This window comes from Macrosteles quadrilineatus, unplaced genomic scaffold (assembly GCF_028750875.1).
Source record: "Macrosteles quadrilineatus isolate MER2022 unplaced genomic scaffold, UCM_ALF_1.0 Scaffold_8__2_contigs__length_117827958, whole genome shotgun sequence".
NCBI classification, from domain to species: domain Eukaryota; kingdom Metazoa; phylum Arthropoda; class Insecta; order Hemiptera; family Cicadellidae; genus Macrosteles; species Macrosteles quadrilineatus.
The window spans coordinates 10,554,521-10,570,682 of NW_026542601.1; the positions used below are offsets into that span (position 1 = coordinate 10,554,521).

The 16,162-nt window shown below is 38.5% G+C and overlaps 1 protein-coding gene across 1 annotated transcript in view; it reads left to right on the top strand.

The window, feature by feature from the left end:
- Window positions 1–16,162, top strand: part of LOC129001469 (uncharacterized) — a 35,315-nt gene that overhangs the window by 2,369 nt on the left and 16,784 nt on the right. Inside the window, exons 2-3 of the mRNA XM_054428766.1 lie at window positions 4,290–4,400; window positions 7,166–7,242. Of these exons, the coding sequence (XP_054284741.1) occupies window positions 4,290–4,400; window positions 7,166–7,242 (188 nt within the window). The remainder of the gene's footprint in view (window positions 1–4,289; window positions 4,401–7,165; window positions 7,243–16,162) is intronic.

Consider the following 16,162-nt stretch of genomic DNA (forward strand, 5'->3'; position numbering starts at 1 on the left):
GTACCACATAAAGCATTTAACTTTTTAATTTACATTTTATGCCGTTTGGCAATATTATGAAGAAACAATAATTTACATTTTAGGGAGCAAAACCACGACGGGTTGTGCTAGTGCTGTGTAATCGGAGTGTTTATCGTTTGCCAGTTGTTAGGCGTCGTTTATCACCTGTAACCTTGTAACATCAACAGCAGTGCAGCTCAGTTATAAAACGTCCCACACTAATTTTACCGCTTGATTAAATTCGGCTAAAATACAGAAGTAAAGTTTTTATAGTTGTCACCAAATAACCACTTTTGGCCAAATAATGTAGAATTCGTGTGTAAAGTGTCTAAAGCCGCGTTTCCACAAAAGTCTTCCACTAAGTATTCCAAGTGACTTTTCAGTCTCCCACTAAATTTTGGTTTCCCTCGGAGTGTTGATAAAGACTGGTAAAGAGAAGAAAGTTAACAACTAAAAGCGGCAATCAACTTAGACAACTAGTTGGGAACTGTTCCCCCTCCACTCACCCCGGCCCAACACGCCTTACAACAAATTTTCCAATATGAGCATTTAAAATTCCCTATCAAACGACACTAAGTTCAAAAAGATCGAATAATGAATAGCTGAGAAATCTGGCGCAAATTGGGAAAACCCCTGCTCATTGGTCTTATGTTGCCTGGCCTGTGCAACTAAAATCGTGAACTTGAGCTCGGATCGAAAAGAGTCACTTTACGCCCTAGTGATGAAACATACTTAAATTTGAATTAGTTCTTAATTAAGACGTTTTTGTTACATAATAAACCACGAATTCTTGAACATGACCGAAATGGATCATAAACATAAACAAATGATGTTTCTTGTTCGAAAATAAACATTATTTAACATGACTTAAATGTTAATCTGATTACTGATTAGTATAGGATTTGGACCAGCAATGTCATTTGTTTATGTTTATGACCCACACCGATTCTGTTCAAGTATTCGTGACTAGCTGTACCCGCGGGCTTTGCCCCGTTTAACTTCATAAGTATTCGCATGGCTCATTCACGTCCTGGTTGAAGTTCGTTCGCTACGCTCACTCACCTTTTGGTTGGAAATTAGCTGTTGTCATAAATAAAAAAAAAATAATAGTGCTGCACCCTGTTGGTAATCCTTGTAACTTTTATGCTATTAAACATCATAGAACAGAACCAACTTGTTTAATTGAAACAGCTGTTAAGATTCATTAATTCCTTGAAAAAAAAACATAAGATTAACATGGGGAACTACAGAGCCACTGGGGCCTCCCGAAAGGGGTTTTGAGATAAGAATATGCTTTAATGTTAATCGGGAATGTGAGCTATCATCATGCCAAATTTCAGCCCAATCCGTCCAGTAGTTTATGCGTGATTGACAACACACACACAAACACACACCCACAAACTCACAAACTTTCAGATTTATAATATTAGTAAGATAAAAACTGAACAAAATATAATGTGCAATTTGTGAGCAAATAGCAAATACTAGTTTTTCTCTCAACTATTTTTAGCTCCTCACCACTGTTTTTTTTTCAACGCCAGTGGCATTTCACGAGAGAGTCACGAGAGAATAAATGTTTATTGGATGTCGGGGATTGAACCCGTCCCTCCCGCACCGAATTCCGAGACGCTAACCACTAGGCTAGCAACACGACCAACTCAACTTTTTAAAATTTGATAAACACAAATTGATTTTGGGTATTTTTGGGAATAGTATTGTTTTATGTGATGTGTATTTTTTTATTTTTGTTTTACTTATTGATTACACTGAGTGATTTGTCATCTAAAAAATTGAATCTTAATCAAGGCCAAGTGTTTGAAGAACATTTTGTCTGATGTTTAAAAGCTTTATCTACTTTTTAAACAACAAAATAAACAGTATCTTAGTTCTTTCTGGATATTTACTTTGTTGCTTTGCATTTTGGTTGCATATAGGCATTGACTATATAGTCAATGATATAGGTATTATGATCCATCCATTTATCCACTTTATGAGGCGTTCAATTCCAAAACTCACTTATCGAAATTTTTTTCCGATTCTGAGATATTGACATCACTGGATTCATAGGAAAATCTTTACCGACTTGTAACATCAAACCGTTTCAAAACTCACCTTGACCATTCCTAATTTAATGTAGAAAGTCTGGTATCTTTCCAAAACTAACTTATTGTAAGTCCCTTGTTCCACAATTCACTCGTTACAACCAGCCAATCAAAATACTTTATCTTCATTATACGTTCGCCTGAATTTGTATCCTTTCCAAAACTCACTATTTTTATCTGGCCAATTTCGTTTTTATGGATGGTCGGTTTTGACTGTTCTGTATATTTCAAACTCTTCCAATGTGTTTCTGATTAAGCGGCCCTGTAATAAATGTAAAACTTCCATATTATGATTGATGTTTAATAGTTGTGGTTATGTAATACCAGATGTTCTGCAAAATTTGATGTTTGAGCAATGATGTCTTTCTGGGCAAATGCTCCTTGAATCTGAAGTCTGGCTGATATAGCAAGGCCGCACTAGATATACCTATATCTAGTGTATCTAGCATATCTAGTATATCTAGTGCGGCCTTGGATATATACTCCGTTCAAACAGCCGTGGCACCTGACGGATTAGGACACCCCATGGAAACCCTTGGGGCCTCCTAATCCCTCAGGTGCCATGGCTGTTTGAACGCACTATAGTCGTTCGTGCAGTAATTACAATTTATTCTGTAGACTCCAAGTTTATCATATATGGATGACGTAGTGTTTCTGGTTGCTCTTTCAATAGAGATCCAAGTTTATTATTCATCTTGAACGATACGGTCAATTTATTTTGGATAAGGTTTTGGATTAAAGGCTCGTACCTTAAATCGCTACTCGTGTCGTTAAAACTATTTTTACGCAATCGTTGCGTAATCTACTAAAACAGCTCGTTGTTATATCTATCTATATATTAATAGGCAAGCATGTTTCTTTGAAACCTTTTTTCTCAGCTCGTGTGCATCGCAGAGAAAATCTACGCATACTGTTAGAAAGGTATTTTCCTGCATATGTCCAGAATCCCTTTATAAATTAAAATAGTCTCAAAAATAAGCACAAAAAATGGATTTAAAATAATAAAAAATTAACATGGTTATTATGGGTTGCCATGCTGGTTACGAAATAACAACGAAATATAAACAGAAAACCAAAACAAATTGAAGAAATTCCTGTCACATGTTTTATTTACAGCGTGGGGTGAAAATAGAGAAGTCTCCACATTACATATTTTTGGTCGAGTTTCGACCACTGGACGACCTCTAGTCTATATTATTAAAAGCATTTTTGGGATTTTTTTGTGTAGCAAATCGATCCTCTAAATATTTATTTTTATTTTTATCCATATTGGGTATCAATTTAAAGCTCTTATCCTCTAGATGTGCCTTTTGCGGGGTTGGATGATACCCCGTGAAAGCACTTCGTCCTAAGGGCTTTTACATTTTTCAGAGTTTGTGCTGAATTCTGTTGTCAATCATCTGAACTGTTTCAAGTTTACATTTGTTTACATAAAAACAGATGACCATAACACAATTTTGTTTACATTCATAGGAAAATGGGATTATCTGTAGTTATGTTGATGGTTCAGTCAATATATTTATTGCAACGTAAAATGTAAAGAAGAAAATTACTTAGTTGAATTTTTTGTTGTGATAGGATTGTGTGTTTTCATAGTAGGCCTATGTTTTAGGGAATGTAATTAAGTAAAATATTGTAATGTTATTTATTTAAAATAAGAAACAAATTTGTGTTTTCATCGTATGTTTCATTAGCATTTGTAATTTTACTAAGATGCCTCGAAGAGATCACACACACAATGAAAAAATAAATTGCGGCTAGGGCACGCAATAGAAATAGTAGGGATATGATGAGAAATAATCGTTTCCACCCTTATCAACTACATATCATGAATTTTGAAGTCACGAAGTGACGCAGGTTACTAGTTGTTATTTAATTGATTTCTCTTTGCTTATATGTTGTTAACGATTTGAATTTTTGTGGTAAAAGTGTGTGATTCTAAAGTTATGTGCTTAATCTGTAACATTAATATAAGTGAGTAAAGTGGTATGGATTTCATAATTATTTTTACTAGAGATCGTTGAATTTAGCCCTAACGGGCTCTGTTGCTAATCGACAAGTAATAGAGACTTGAGAATGAACTTGACAACCGTCGATTTGTAAGGCAACCACTTAAACAAAAGCCTTGTGCGAATGTAAGGTTTACATAGGCCACAATAATTTGTTTGCTTCATATTTTGTTGGCAGGTGGCACTGATCTTGGCTGTTGCTACTCAGGTCATCTGTTCAATACTCGGAACCTCTCAAGAGCACGTAGGACAGGGAGGCTGTCATAGTGAACGTTGTATATATAGCAAGGTAAGATAGTCTAATTATGGGTTTTAATATTATTTCTTTGAAAATTGATCTTATCCCCAAACATCCGGTAGAAATCGAAGTAATTATTGCATTTTATTGAACTTTGTGGAAATTGCATCAACATTCACTGGGCTTGATGCACTACTCTCTTATAAGAATGCATTCATAACAAAGTTTCCACATCTACACATTAAATAAATGACAACAACTGTATTTTGATGACTGGAAAATGTTACAATTTCGTTTCTATAAAATTCTTGAACTCAAAAATGCTTTACTTTTTGCTAAACAGGATAAATGCACCACAAATTGTTCATCCCGATGTATATGTCCATCTGTAGTACAGATAAAACTCTCCCAAGAAAACATAGAAACTGGTCTTTTCATGATACTTGCAGGACACGTAGTAAGAGTCCCTAGTGATAGGATGGGGTGAAAGTACAATTTTATGGGTGTTGAAGGGAGGGGGGTATTGATTTTGAGAACATTTTTATTCATGGGATCCGAGCAAGTGTGGTGTCTTTTTCTATTTTTCTTTATGCAGAATCGAAAAAAGTATAATACAATCAATACAACCAATAGTTTACGAGAAAGAAATGTTACTCATAAAAAATCAAAACAATACTTTCTCCACATACTATGGCATAGGGGGAGAAAGTAAAAGGCAAATCAAGATAAAAAGGTCCAATTAATATCAAATATCATAATATTCTTCATGAATCTATGTGTGATATGTTAACTTTGTAAGGAACATTAACTAAGAAACTGGTAGTTACGCCTCTTTAACCACTAGACTGTTGTGTCGAAGCGCATGCACAACTCTCAGATCTGATGTGATCATATGTAGATCCGGTGGCTTTGTGGAAAGGTTTCCTTAATTTCCTGATGGTAAATTCCTTCAGCATTGGGATCTTATAAATGAGTTCCTCGCGAACCATGGCTGTCGCGTAATCCGTCGCAGCGTCCGTGACTGGACGACTTCTAGGCGCTTTCTGTTCGTCTTGCTGGCCAGTACCCACAATGCCTCTGGGGCATATATCATGCAGGAACTGGCTCGTGCTTCGGCAAAGCAGAAGAGCGTCATCGGGGTACAGTGAAAGCGTAACACGTGGAACTATGTCATTTTTGTAGATTAAATAGAGCCCTAGGACGCTGCCCTGGGGAACTCCTGCCTCAACCGGTCTGACGAGCGAGAGTTTTCCCTCCACACAGGTTTGGTAGGACGTCTCCTGCGTATGACTTTAGTAGATGAACAGCGGCGGTCGGTAGCGGAGTTCGGCTGAGTTTGTAGAGGAGCCCCTCATGCCAGACTTTGTCGAAGGCCTTGCTGACGTCCAGGAGCATTGCAACGGAGCACAGGATAATGATTGTCCACATGCATGTTCAGCACACGAATAAGTTGTTGTGTTCTTCGAGTTCGTCGTCTGCCCCCGTTGATGTCAGAGAGGTTATGTTATGATTGTTAGGTTGCCGACTAGGCTCCACTAGCCCTCGTATAAGGATTTTACTAAAGAATAACTTTATAACATCCAGTCTAGTTCACCGTGTCATTGGATGTCGCATTGTGTCTAATAATGGGACTTTTTCCCTCTGCAAACACCAGGTAAACTGAGGTCTTCTCAAAATTGTTTAACCATATGCGCTGCTGAAACGTACCTCACCACCAATTAGGCCCATCACATACTGATTAGTGATTATTTTACTTAGCTCTCTCCCACCAAAACCTAATCCCCCGAACTGCGGAAGCATTTTGTTTTCTAGCAAACTTGGGTTTGCAGGGAAAAAAATATTTTAAAATACTATATTTTTACCACACTATGATGTTTTTAGCTGTTTTACAAACGTTTGGTGGCTGAAAGTTACGTTTTGCTGGCCATGCCAGCTGTCGTCGTTATTTGGGGACCGAGCAGGTTTTTACATCCCTAGGGCCGCAAAATCAGATGCCTGCTTACTTACTTAAAACAATCAGTATCCATAGCATTGCAATAGAATTGTTTTATTGTCACCGTTGCCTAGAAACAATTTATTATTATTTTTGCTGATTCCTCAAATTATTTCTTCACATAACCTTAAAGTTGTAGTTGTGTTGACTATCGCTATCAGTGTGTATTATTATTGTGGTGAATAGTGGTAATAGGGTATTGTGTGGTGAAAAATAGCGTTCGTACCACGGACCGAAATAGTTTTGCAGCTCTCGATATTTTTTTAAAATAATAATTTAAACAAACAATTTCAATCAGCTGTTTTAACTTAACAACTGTCAAAAGGACGTTTTGACAGTTAATCTTCCTTAGAGACAGTCTATTGTAAACGAGTAATTTCAGCATTGAATTTAAGTAAGTGTAAATGAAAATATTATTATATTGTTACGAAATATAGAACAACTGTTGATCAGTGTTTCAAGTTGGTGACGTTTGAGTGCACCTGTGTCAACTCAATGTTTCACTCGTATTTAAGGGTAAATTTTACTTCCGTCTTTTCTATTGGACATCCCGGAAGGTGCGGAACGCCGTTCGGTATGGCACATCGGGATGTCGTAGAAATCTTTTTCATAACTTTCAGACGGAGGAAGGTGCGGATAGTCCTGTACCGACCGTGACGGCCTAGGGACCGCACGGCGCACACATAGGCAAATCATCTTATGCCGGATCTTATACCGCATCTTTCAACCATTTTTCATCCCCTCTTCTTTTAACTCCACTTCCTTCTTACCACCCATTCTGGTAATATTACACTTTTATAACTGTTTTGCTTTGTTTCGATAGAGTCTACAGTGTGACGAAACGCCAGAAGTCACTGAATACCACACTGATACAGAGGGAGTGGAGAGACAGAACCAATTGTAAGTGACCAAACCCTCGTCCAAACTGTAGTAAAATAGCCGCGATAGTGTATGTCATTTTGAAAGGATGGATAGCCATGCTAATTTAAGAAAATTGGCCTTGGCCACACTCACCTTATCTAGTAGATTTTTTCCACTGACGTTTTAGTTTTAACTATCGATGTAGGGTTTTATTTAATATTATTGTGTTTGAATTGTTTGATTTGACAACACAAGTCATACTTATATTACCGTATTTTATTTAGAATGTATTAATTTATTTGTGAGATAAAATATATTTTAGTAGTTTGCTGCCCGGCAAGTAAATATCAGTCTGTTTTTAGTTCTTATCCCGAGATATTCTAAAATATGAAACAAGAATTTCAAAGTAAAGATAAAACATTTGATTACAGATACTGTTTTGGTTATGTATTAACAGGCCATCTTATCTTACAGTACTAATATTATAAATGTGAAAGTTTGTGTGTTTGTTTGTTTGTTTGTATTGAAAGAAACTAATTTGCTCGATGACTATTTAGAATCACGTGGTTTATGTAAAATTAAATCATGTGTATGATTGTTTTATCTTGAAAACATGTTTCTGTAAACACAGTTAATAATAAAGTTTAACAACTATTAATCAATTACTAGAGAACCCGTGCGGCTCAATGAGCCGCATAGTGTGAAACATAGCTACGTTGAAAACGTTATTCTTAAATTCAAGTAATCCTAGTTACATCTTAGAGTTGCTTAAAAACTTGTTAGAAACTAATTTTAAATATCTCTATTTGCGTCGTAAAAGGTTCACCTGCATTATTTCTGCTCTCAGTTTTAATTGATAACTTCTAATGAATACTAAGCCATCTGCTTCAATTCGAGTTAACATGTTACAACAAAGTTTTTCCAGCATTTAAAATTGAAGAAAACTGTTGCCTTACTGATAGCCTGTGTTAAGTAATTTAAGTTTGGGTCACTTTATTTATTTTATTTGAGACTTCCCTCTAATCAAACAAATTTTCTCCGTAGAGAATCCTAAAAGGTTGGGTGATATCAACAAACCCACAAACTCTGGGTTACCAACTGGACAGTCATAATCTGCTTTGAATAGGCTAAAGCAGCAACACCATTGAAAGTTGGTTAACATATTTTAACGTGTTGTCTGTCAGTCACAGTGATATGCCTTCATCAGAACGTTCTCACGTTGTTCAGTTGAGTTTCTCTTAATACATGTCCCAAAGTTTTGAAAGTATGGATTCATTTGTCTAAATAGGTTGGTTAACTCTTGTAGCTACAAAATTTGGATATACATTTTCATTTTCTCTTTTTGAAAAGCGTATATTATTTGCCTCTCTTCAATCATAAAAATAAACTTGACCATAACTACTCGGTCGTTAAATACATAATCACTAATTCCTTCACTTATGTTTGGTCTAATATTGCCACTAAAACTTTCAATAGCAAATGAGTTTTTGAAACTTCTTATTTTTGACTTGAAATGTCTGGATTGTGTTGGCAAATTAAGTCCAAAAACTTTGTATAAGTTTGTCCGAGATACAGGCAACATAACCTAGAAGTAAACAATCCGTTTGCGTTTTTCTCAATTGAAGTAGACCGAGTAATACAAAAGTTTACAATAGAAACATAAGGTCCGCAAAGATTTTGTATAATCTTACTACCTACTTGAACTTATCAGTCAAGGCATTAATATAGTTTGTACTAAATGTTTTGAAATATCTCGATCTGTCAGTGTCAGAAGTAAACATTTCATGCATGCATTCATTTGATCTGTGATTAGGCAAGTTTACTTTACCACCGTGAAACTGAAAACACTATGTGCTTCGTATATTTTTTCACTTCCAAAGTAAGTCGCATAGCCCTGCCCATAACTGTCAAATATTATTCATCTCACCAAGGGAATTTGTATCTTGATGGGTATCTGTTAGACCAGGCTTCTCTTTTTCTACTCTCCTCATACGCATTTAAGATATCTTATTATTGATTGTCTCCTCCTCCTGTTTTCAACATTTCTTCTTTGAACTTGAGACATTTTCGGTTTTTCCAACAAAACTGATTAACTGTTATTTACTCCCAGAAAGCTAATGAGTTTCTTTTTATAAACAGCTGTTTTTTTGTTTTTAAATTTGTTCTGTGTATTTCTTATGGGGAAAACCCGACCTTTGGGAGGGTCTCACGCCCTTAAAAGTAGGAATTTTAAAAATGTAAAACCTTATTGCAAAACTACATATTGAGAGAAATCTTTTGACACCTTAAACGTTGAAATTGGTCCACAAATAAGGGAGGAGTTGCGTTAACAAAAAACGGCTTCACGTATTATATATATTGAGCCGTGACTATTTCCACCGGGCGAATGTCACGACTCATGATCAATGGTTCAAGTGTTTTTTTTTTATAGTAGGCTAGTTCAGTGTTTCTCACTCCACGACCCCGAACAAGGCTGTGGGTTTTGTTCTTATTACTCCCACCGCCGACGATTCAGAGGCTCCGAGACTTTCGTTAGCGCTGCATCGGCATAAATTTTGCATCGTCTTACATCTTAATTTTGTAGTATGTTTGCTTTGTATTTTTGCCTTTTTCTTACTTGTGTGAAGATATTCTCTACTATGCAGTAAATTAAGAGCGCCCAGCGCGCTTGATGGGGCCCGTGAGGAGGAACATGTAGCAGCCGCATCAGCATTGACGGAGTGGATTCTACTGCTCTTGGCCACCCCTGGATCATGGCCCCCCTCTTCCGTCATGCTCGTTTCCCCCTCCGGTGCTGCTTGCCCAGAACCATTGAACTGAACGCCCTACCGCAAGTTACTTAGACCTAATTTATTGTTACCGCTATGGACTGAGGGATTTTAATTGTTATTTTGTTAATTTGTGCACAGATCTCTATTAATTGTTATTCCTTTTAAATTTTAAATTCTTTAGCCTAGGCTACTTGTTGATTTTTTAGATTTTATAATTTTTTTTACATATTCTATTAAATTTCAATTTTGGGGCCCCTAAATTTTCTATAGTTACCATGAAATGAATTTATTAAAAGAGTCATTAGATATTTCATTGTTGTAATTTGTTAATTTAAAAGGTTAAAACTGATTAAATTTACTTTGACTGAAATTAGCCTATTTTGAATTTTTTTTAATTAATGTTTGTAAGTGAGTAGGTCAGAGTGGTATCAAAATTTTTTAAAGTTTAATTGAGAGTATTTAATTCATGTATTATTGTTAATTATTGTTGTGTTATTCTTTTAAATGGTTAATTACAGCTCGTTTCTCTCAAATGGCGTGTTGTTCTTGAACCTCCATCCATGGTTCTCATTTGTTAAGTAAAGTTTTGTGAGCCGCTCCTCGGGCCTGCGCATGGATCACGCTTCCTTTTCGTTAGTCTGGGTGCAGGCACGAGGGCATGGTTCATCTGAATTTGCGATAGTCCAAAACCATTCGGGACTTGCCATTGGGTTTTGGGACGAGAAAGGCTGGACTAGCGTAGCTCGAACGGGAAGGTTCAATGACACCATTTTCCAGAAGTTCGTCAATGATTTTTCTGAGAGTTTCCATTTTGGGTGGAGCTAATTTGTATGGGTGAGAGCGAACGGGACGGGTATCTGTTAGACGAATCTCGTACTCTAACAGGTTAGTGACTCCAAGCTTTGGCGTCAGCACATCTGGGAAACGAGAACACAAGGTTCTGATGGCTTCAGCCTCGCAAGTAGTCAGATGCCCTAACGGATCAATTGTTGGCTTGCTGGGTATCTCAGGCTCGACTACCGCAGCACCACCACCAATTTCATCAGCAAAAGATATTAATACCCGCCTCGCAAATCGGAAAAAACACTGACCTCTGCCTAAATCCAAAATTAGGCCAGTGTGCTTGATAAAATCCGCTCCCAAAATGACAGGGAAACAAAGGTCCTTAGCCACCCAAAAACTCCAAACCCAAGAAAAATGTTCAATTTTGAACTTGAAACGGGCTTCATAGATGATGGGAAGGGGTGAATTTGACGCAGTCCAGCAGATAGGGGTTTTTCGCTCAACTTGCTTGATAAGCCCAGACGATTCCAGTTTTTCAAAAAGGGACAAGGAAATGAGGCAACGGGCTGACCCAGAATCCACTAGGGCCTTCTGCACCGTGGAACCTATGAAGATGTTGAGACGTGGGCAAGTTGAGCGCGCCGCTTTCACGCCCATGGAAGCAAGGCCCGCAATCCCCCGCAGCAGAGGCTCGGTCACAGGCACAACACTCCCAGAAGGGGAGGCAACAGAAACATTAACTGACTTTAACTTAGACTTAGACTTACTTGAAAAAACTTTCAAATTATTGCCCTTTACATTATCCCCAACAACCTCACAGGAAGGATTGGGCAATTTTTCCTCCTGTGAGCAAACTAGTTTTTTGGACCACGTCCAAAATTTCCACCTTGACGGCAATGCCGCCGAATGTGACCTGGTTGCCCACAACCAAAACAAACAACAGGTTGCCTCTGCCACTGCGGCGGTTCAGGACCCAACCCCACGGGTGCTACGACAGCATGATGACCAGCTAGGGGAAGATGCCCCGCCGCTTGGTCTCTCTGAAAATCAGCGTCCTGGACAGATCTCGAAAGGATGGAAAGTCTGTCCAGATCCGCAAAAGATGAAGGCCGTGGTGCAAAAACCAGACGGGAGCGTTCCTCAGGCTTCAACCCCTGAAGCACAATGTCAATGAGCTCAAGCTCACTGATCCCCAAACGCAAGACCCTTTCCACCGTGCGAATGTCCCCCACGTACTGGCTGAGAGACTCGGCTGGCTGCTGAGGACGAAAAACTCTCTCAACTTTCAGCTTCTCCATGACCCGACGGGGCATGAAAAGCTCCAAAACTTCTTTATGAAAAACATCAAAGGTGACGCCTCTGCGCAAACAATCAAGCAATCTGTCCCCCAACGGTTTCAGACAGTATGGAGCAATGAGTTCCATCAAAGTTGCGTCTGACATGCCAGGGTATTCACGCATGCGCAAAACACTCTCCAGAAAAAAACAAAGACCATTCACATGAGTAATAATAAATCACTCATAAGTAAGGGTACATAAACCCGTCCACCGGCCGGAAACCACTCAGGACAGAGGCAAGGGGATGGGGAAGTTTGCCAAAGGAGTTAGAGATGGAAGGGGAACTATGAACTTGAGAAGGAAAGGGAGATGGGGACTGGACATTCAGCGTAGCCGCAGCCAAGGTGGACGTGTGAGAGGGCGACGGTGTGACATTTGCATTTGACATTTGAACATTTGCAGGCAACTGGAGCAGTGTACTTGGCGTAGGCGGAGCCTGGGGGGTACCCACTGGAGTCACAACTTCAACAACAGACTTTGGCACTTCGTTTTAAATTTCCAAAGAACGGTTGTCTTCAAAAATTTCAACTTTCTCTTTGACAGACTTTCCTGCCTTAATACTCTCCAAAATACCTTCCAGCTCAAGGATTCTGACCTCCACCCAACTCTTGTCTTCATCCTGGATTTCAGGTTGCCCTGAAACCAAGAGCAGACGCTTACGCCAGTGTGTCAGCTGTGTGATAGCCGAACCCTTAGCTGAGCCCATAGGCAAACTACTCCAACTATTAATTTCCCCACTTAGCTCTTCCATCCTCTCTTTACATGCCTCCAGTTCCTCATCCAAACTGAGAGACTCAACCCAAGCTTGAGGCATGCTAGCAATTTGTCTGAACTGTGTACGCAAAGTGCGTACATCAGTTCCAGGAGTCTCCCCCCGGGACCGCACCTCGTACACCAGCTCCGGCTTCCTCAAATATTCCGGCACAATTGACGCCATACCGAGTCTCAACCAGTACTTGACTCAAAACAGACAACAAAATTTTTTCACAAAACAAACACAGAAATTTAATTCCTAAGGCTTCTGGACGTTGATGCCTACGCACCTGATGGGGCCCAAAAGAAGAACCTGCCCATTCATACCGCAAGTACCGCAAGAAAAAAACAACAACAAATGACCCACGAACGTACACACACACAAACATACACCGATACATACACTAGACAACACCTAACACTTGTGTGATGGGGTGTACACACAAACCTTTTTTTTTTTTTTTTTTACATGACCATGCTTTTGACACTCTTGCTCCCGAAGGATGCAAGTCATTACCACCGATTCCACCCGGTGCCTCGGCCAAAGGGCGAGCTCCTAATAAAATGTGTTTACGCCCCACCACAACAACAACAAGACCTTTTTCCAAAACTGCCAGGCCAGAACATTTCCAAGAAACCAATCCATCCACGGCTCTTCAAAACAAAACAAAAAACAGAACGCGGACAGTGATCGCATCTCTAAGTATCCGAGTCGTGAAACCAAGTTTCACGACAAGGCACCCAGGACGCAACCCACTAACCACGCTCTGCTACCAGATGAACCATGCCCTCGTGCCTGCACCCAGACTAACGAAAAGGAAGCGTGATCCATGCGCAGGCCCGAGGAGCGGCTCACAAAACTTTACTTAACAAATGAGAACCATGGATGGAGGTTCAAGAACAACACGCCATTTGAGAGAAACGAGCTGTAATTAACCATTTAAAAGAATAACACAACAATAATTAACAATAATACATGAATTAAATACTCTCAATTAAACTTTAAAAAATTTTGATACCACTCTGACCTACTCACTTACAAACATTAATTAAAAAAAATTCAAAATAGGCTAATTTCAGTCAAAGTAAATTTAATCAGTTTTAACCTTTTAAATTAACAAATTACAACAATGAAATATCTAATGACTCTTTTAATAAATTCATTTCATGGTAACTATAGAAAATTTAGGGGCCCCAAAATTGAAATTTAATAGAATATGTAAAAAAATTATAAAATCTAAAAAATCAACAAGTAGCCTAGGCTAAAGAATTTAAAATTTAAAAGGAATAACAATTAATAGAGATCTGTGCACAAATTAAAAAAATAACAATTAAAATCCCTCAGTCCATAGCGGTAACAATAAATTAGGTCTAAGTAACTTGCGGTAGGGCGTTCAGTTCAATGGTTCTGGGCAAGCAGCACCGGAGGGGGAAACGAGCATGACGGAAGAGGGGGGCCATGATCCAGGGGTGGCCAAGAGCAGTAGAATCCACTCCGTCAATGCTGATGCGGCTGCTACATGTTCCTCCTCACGGGCCCCATCAAGCGCGCTGGGCGCTCTTAATTTACTGCATAGTAGAGAATATCTTCACACAAGTAAGAAAAAGGCAAAAATACAACGCAAACATACTACAAAATTAAGATGTAAGACGATGCAAAATTTATGCCGATGCAGCGCTAACGAAAGTCTCGGAGCCTCTGAATCGTCGGCGGTGGGAGTAATAAGAACAAAACCCACAGCCTTGTTCGGGGTCGTGGAGTGAGAAACACTGAACTAGCCTACTATAAAAAAAAAACACTTGAACCATTGATCATGAGTCGTGACATTCGCCCGGTGGAAATAGTCACGGCTCAATATAGATATAGATAGATAGATATTTTCTTTCTTTATTTAAAAGGTTATGGGCCCAGGTATGTTTTATTTTGTGTAAACTCTGAAAATTAACCTAAAATGGATGTGAAAGTATAAATATCAAAGCATGATGGGTCTCAGTCCTAGTGTAGGTGGAAGAGGCAAATGGAATTGATGTTGAAGCATCATGGGGTCCTAGACATTGCAAAGGGCCAAAGAACTTTGCCTAGTATCACTGTAGACGATGTGACTGGTCTAAGCCCTGAGGAAAAATCAAGAAAAGAACAGGCACACAATGAGGCAGTAAGAGCATATGAGAAAGATGATTCTCTAGCCCAGGTCCTGATGGTAAGTGCTGTAGATGATGCTCATGTTGAATTGACAGCAACTTGTGACTCAGCAAAAGAAATTTGGCAAAAATTGTTAAGTGTGTATGAACAGTCCTCAAGTCAAATGTTAGATAGGACTTTGGAAAATTTCTTTTCTGCTAAAGTAACCGAGGATGAGGAATTAGTTCAATACATATCTCGTTTGCAATTAATGTTCAGGGAAATAAATGAAGAGTTGCAAAAGCATAAGATATTGTACTAATGTCCAGAATTATGAGTACATTGCCAAGTGAATTCTTTGAATTTAAAAACGTGTGGGAAAGCATTCCTGTTGCTGATAGAAGTATAGAACTTTTGATTGAAAGGGTCAGACTTATTGAGTCAAGGTTACCTTCTAAAAATTCAACAAGTGGAGGGCATGCATTACAAATAAATAAGAAACCATCATCAACTTGTGTTAAGGAAGTAAAGGCAGGTAAAAACTATGCCAGCAGTTCCAAGGTTAAGTGTTTTATTTGTAAAGGGCCGCATTACGCTAGCAAGTGTCCTCAGAATCAGAATTTAAGGAAGCAAGAAACTTACAAAAGAGGTGGAGATTCTTCTAATGAGAACAAGAAGAAATCTGGTCAATTTGTATGCTTTGTAGCTGATGGACATAGTGATGGTACATTTATAGCTGACTCTGGTGCTTCACAACACATCTGTTTCAAAAGGGAATATTTTGATACTTACCACGGTTATTCTAAGCCTGTTTCAGTTACATTAGCTAATGGAAAAGCTATCTATGCTGAAGGAGAAGGTGACATTCGGTTTGTTGTAAATATTGGTAAGAGTAAAATTGAACGGATATTGCAAGGGGTATGGTATATTCCAAAACTAGGCAGAAATCTTCTTTCAATTTTACTCTTACCAATATTTACAACAAACCGAATGTCACCTCCTTCAGCATAGATAGCTTCTCCATTAGCTAATGTAACTGAAACAGGCTTAGAATAACCGTGGTAAGTATCAAAATATTCCCTTTTGAAACACATGTGTTGTGAAGCACCAGAGTCAGCTATAAATGTACCATCACTATATATGGTCAAGAAATCAAGGCTGTTCTTTTCTTGATTTTTCCTCAGGCTATCTTT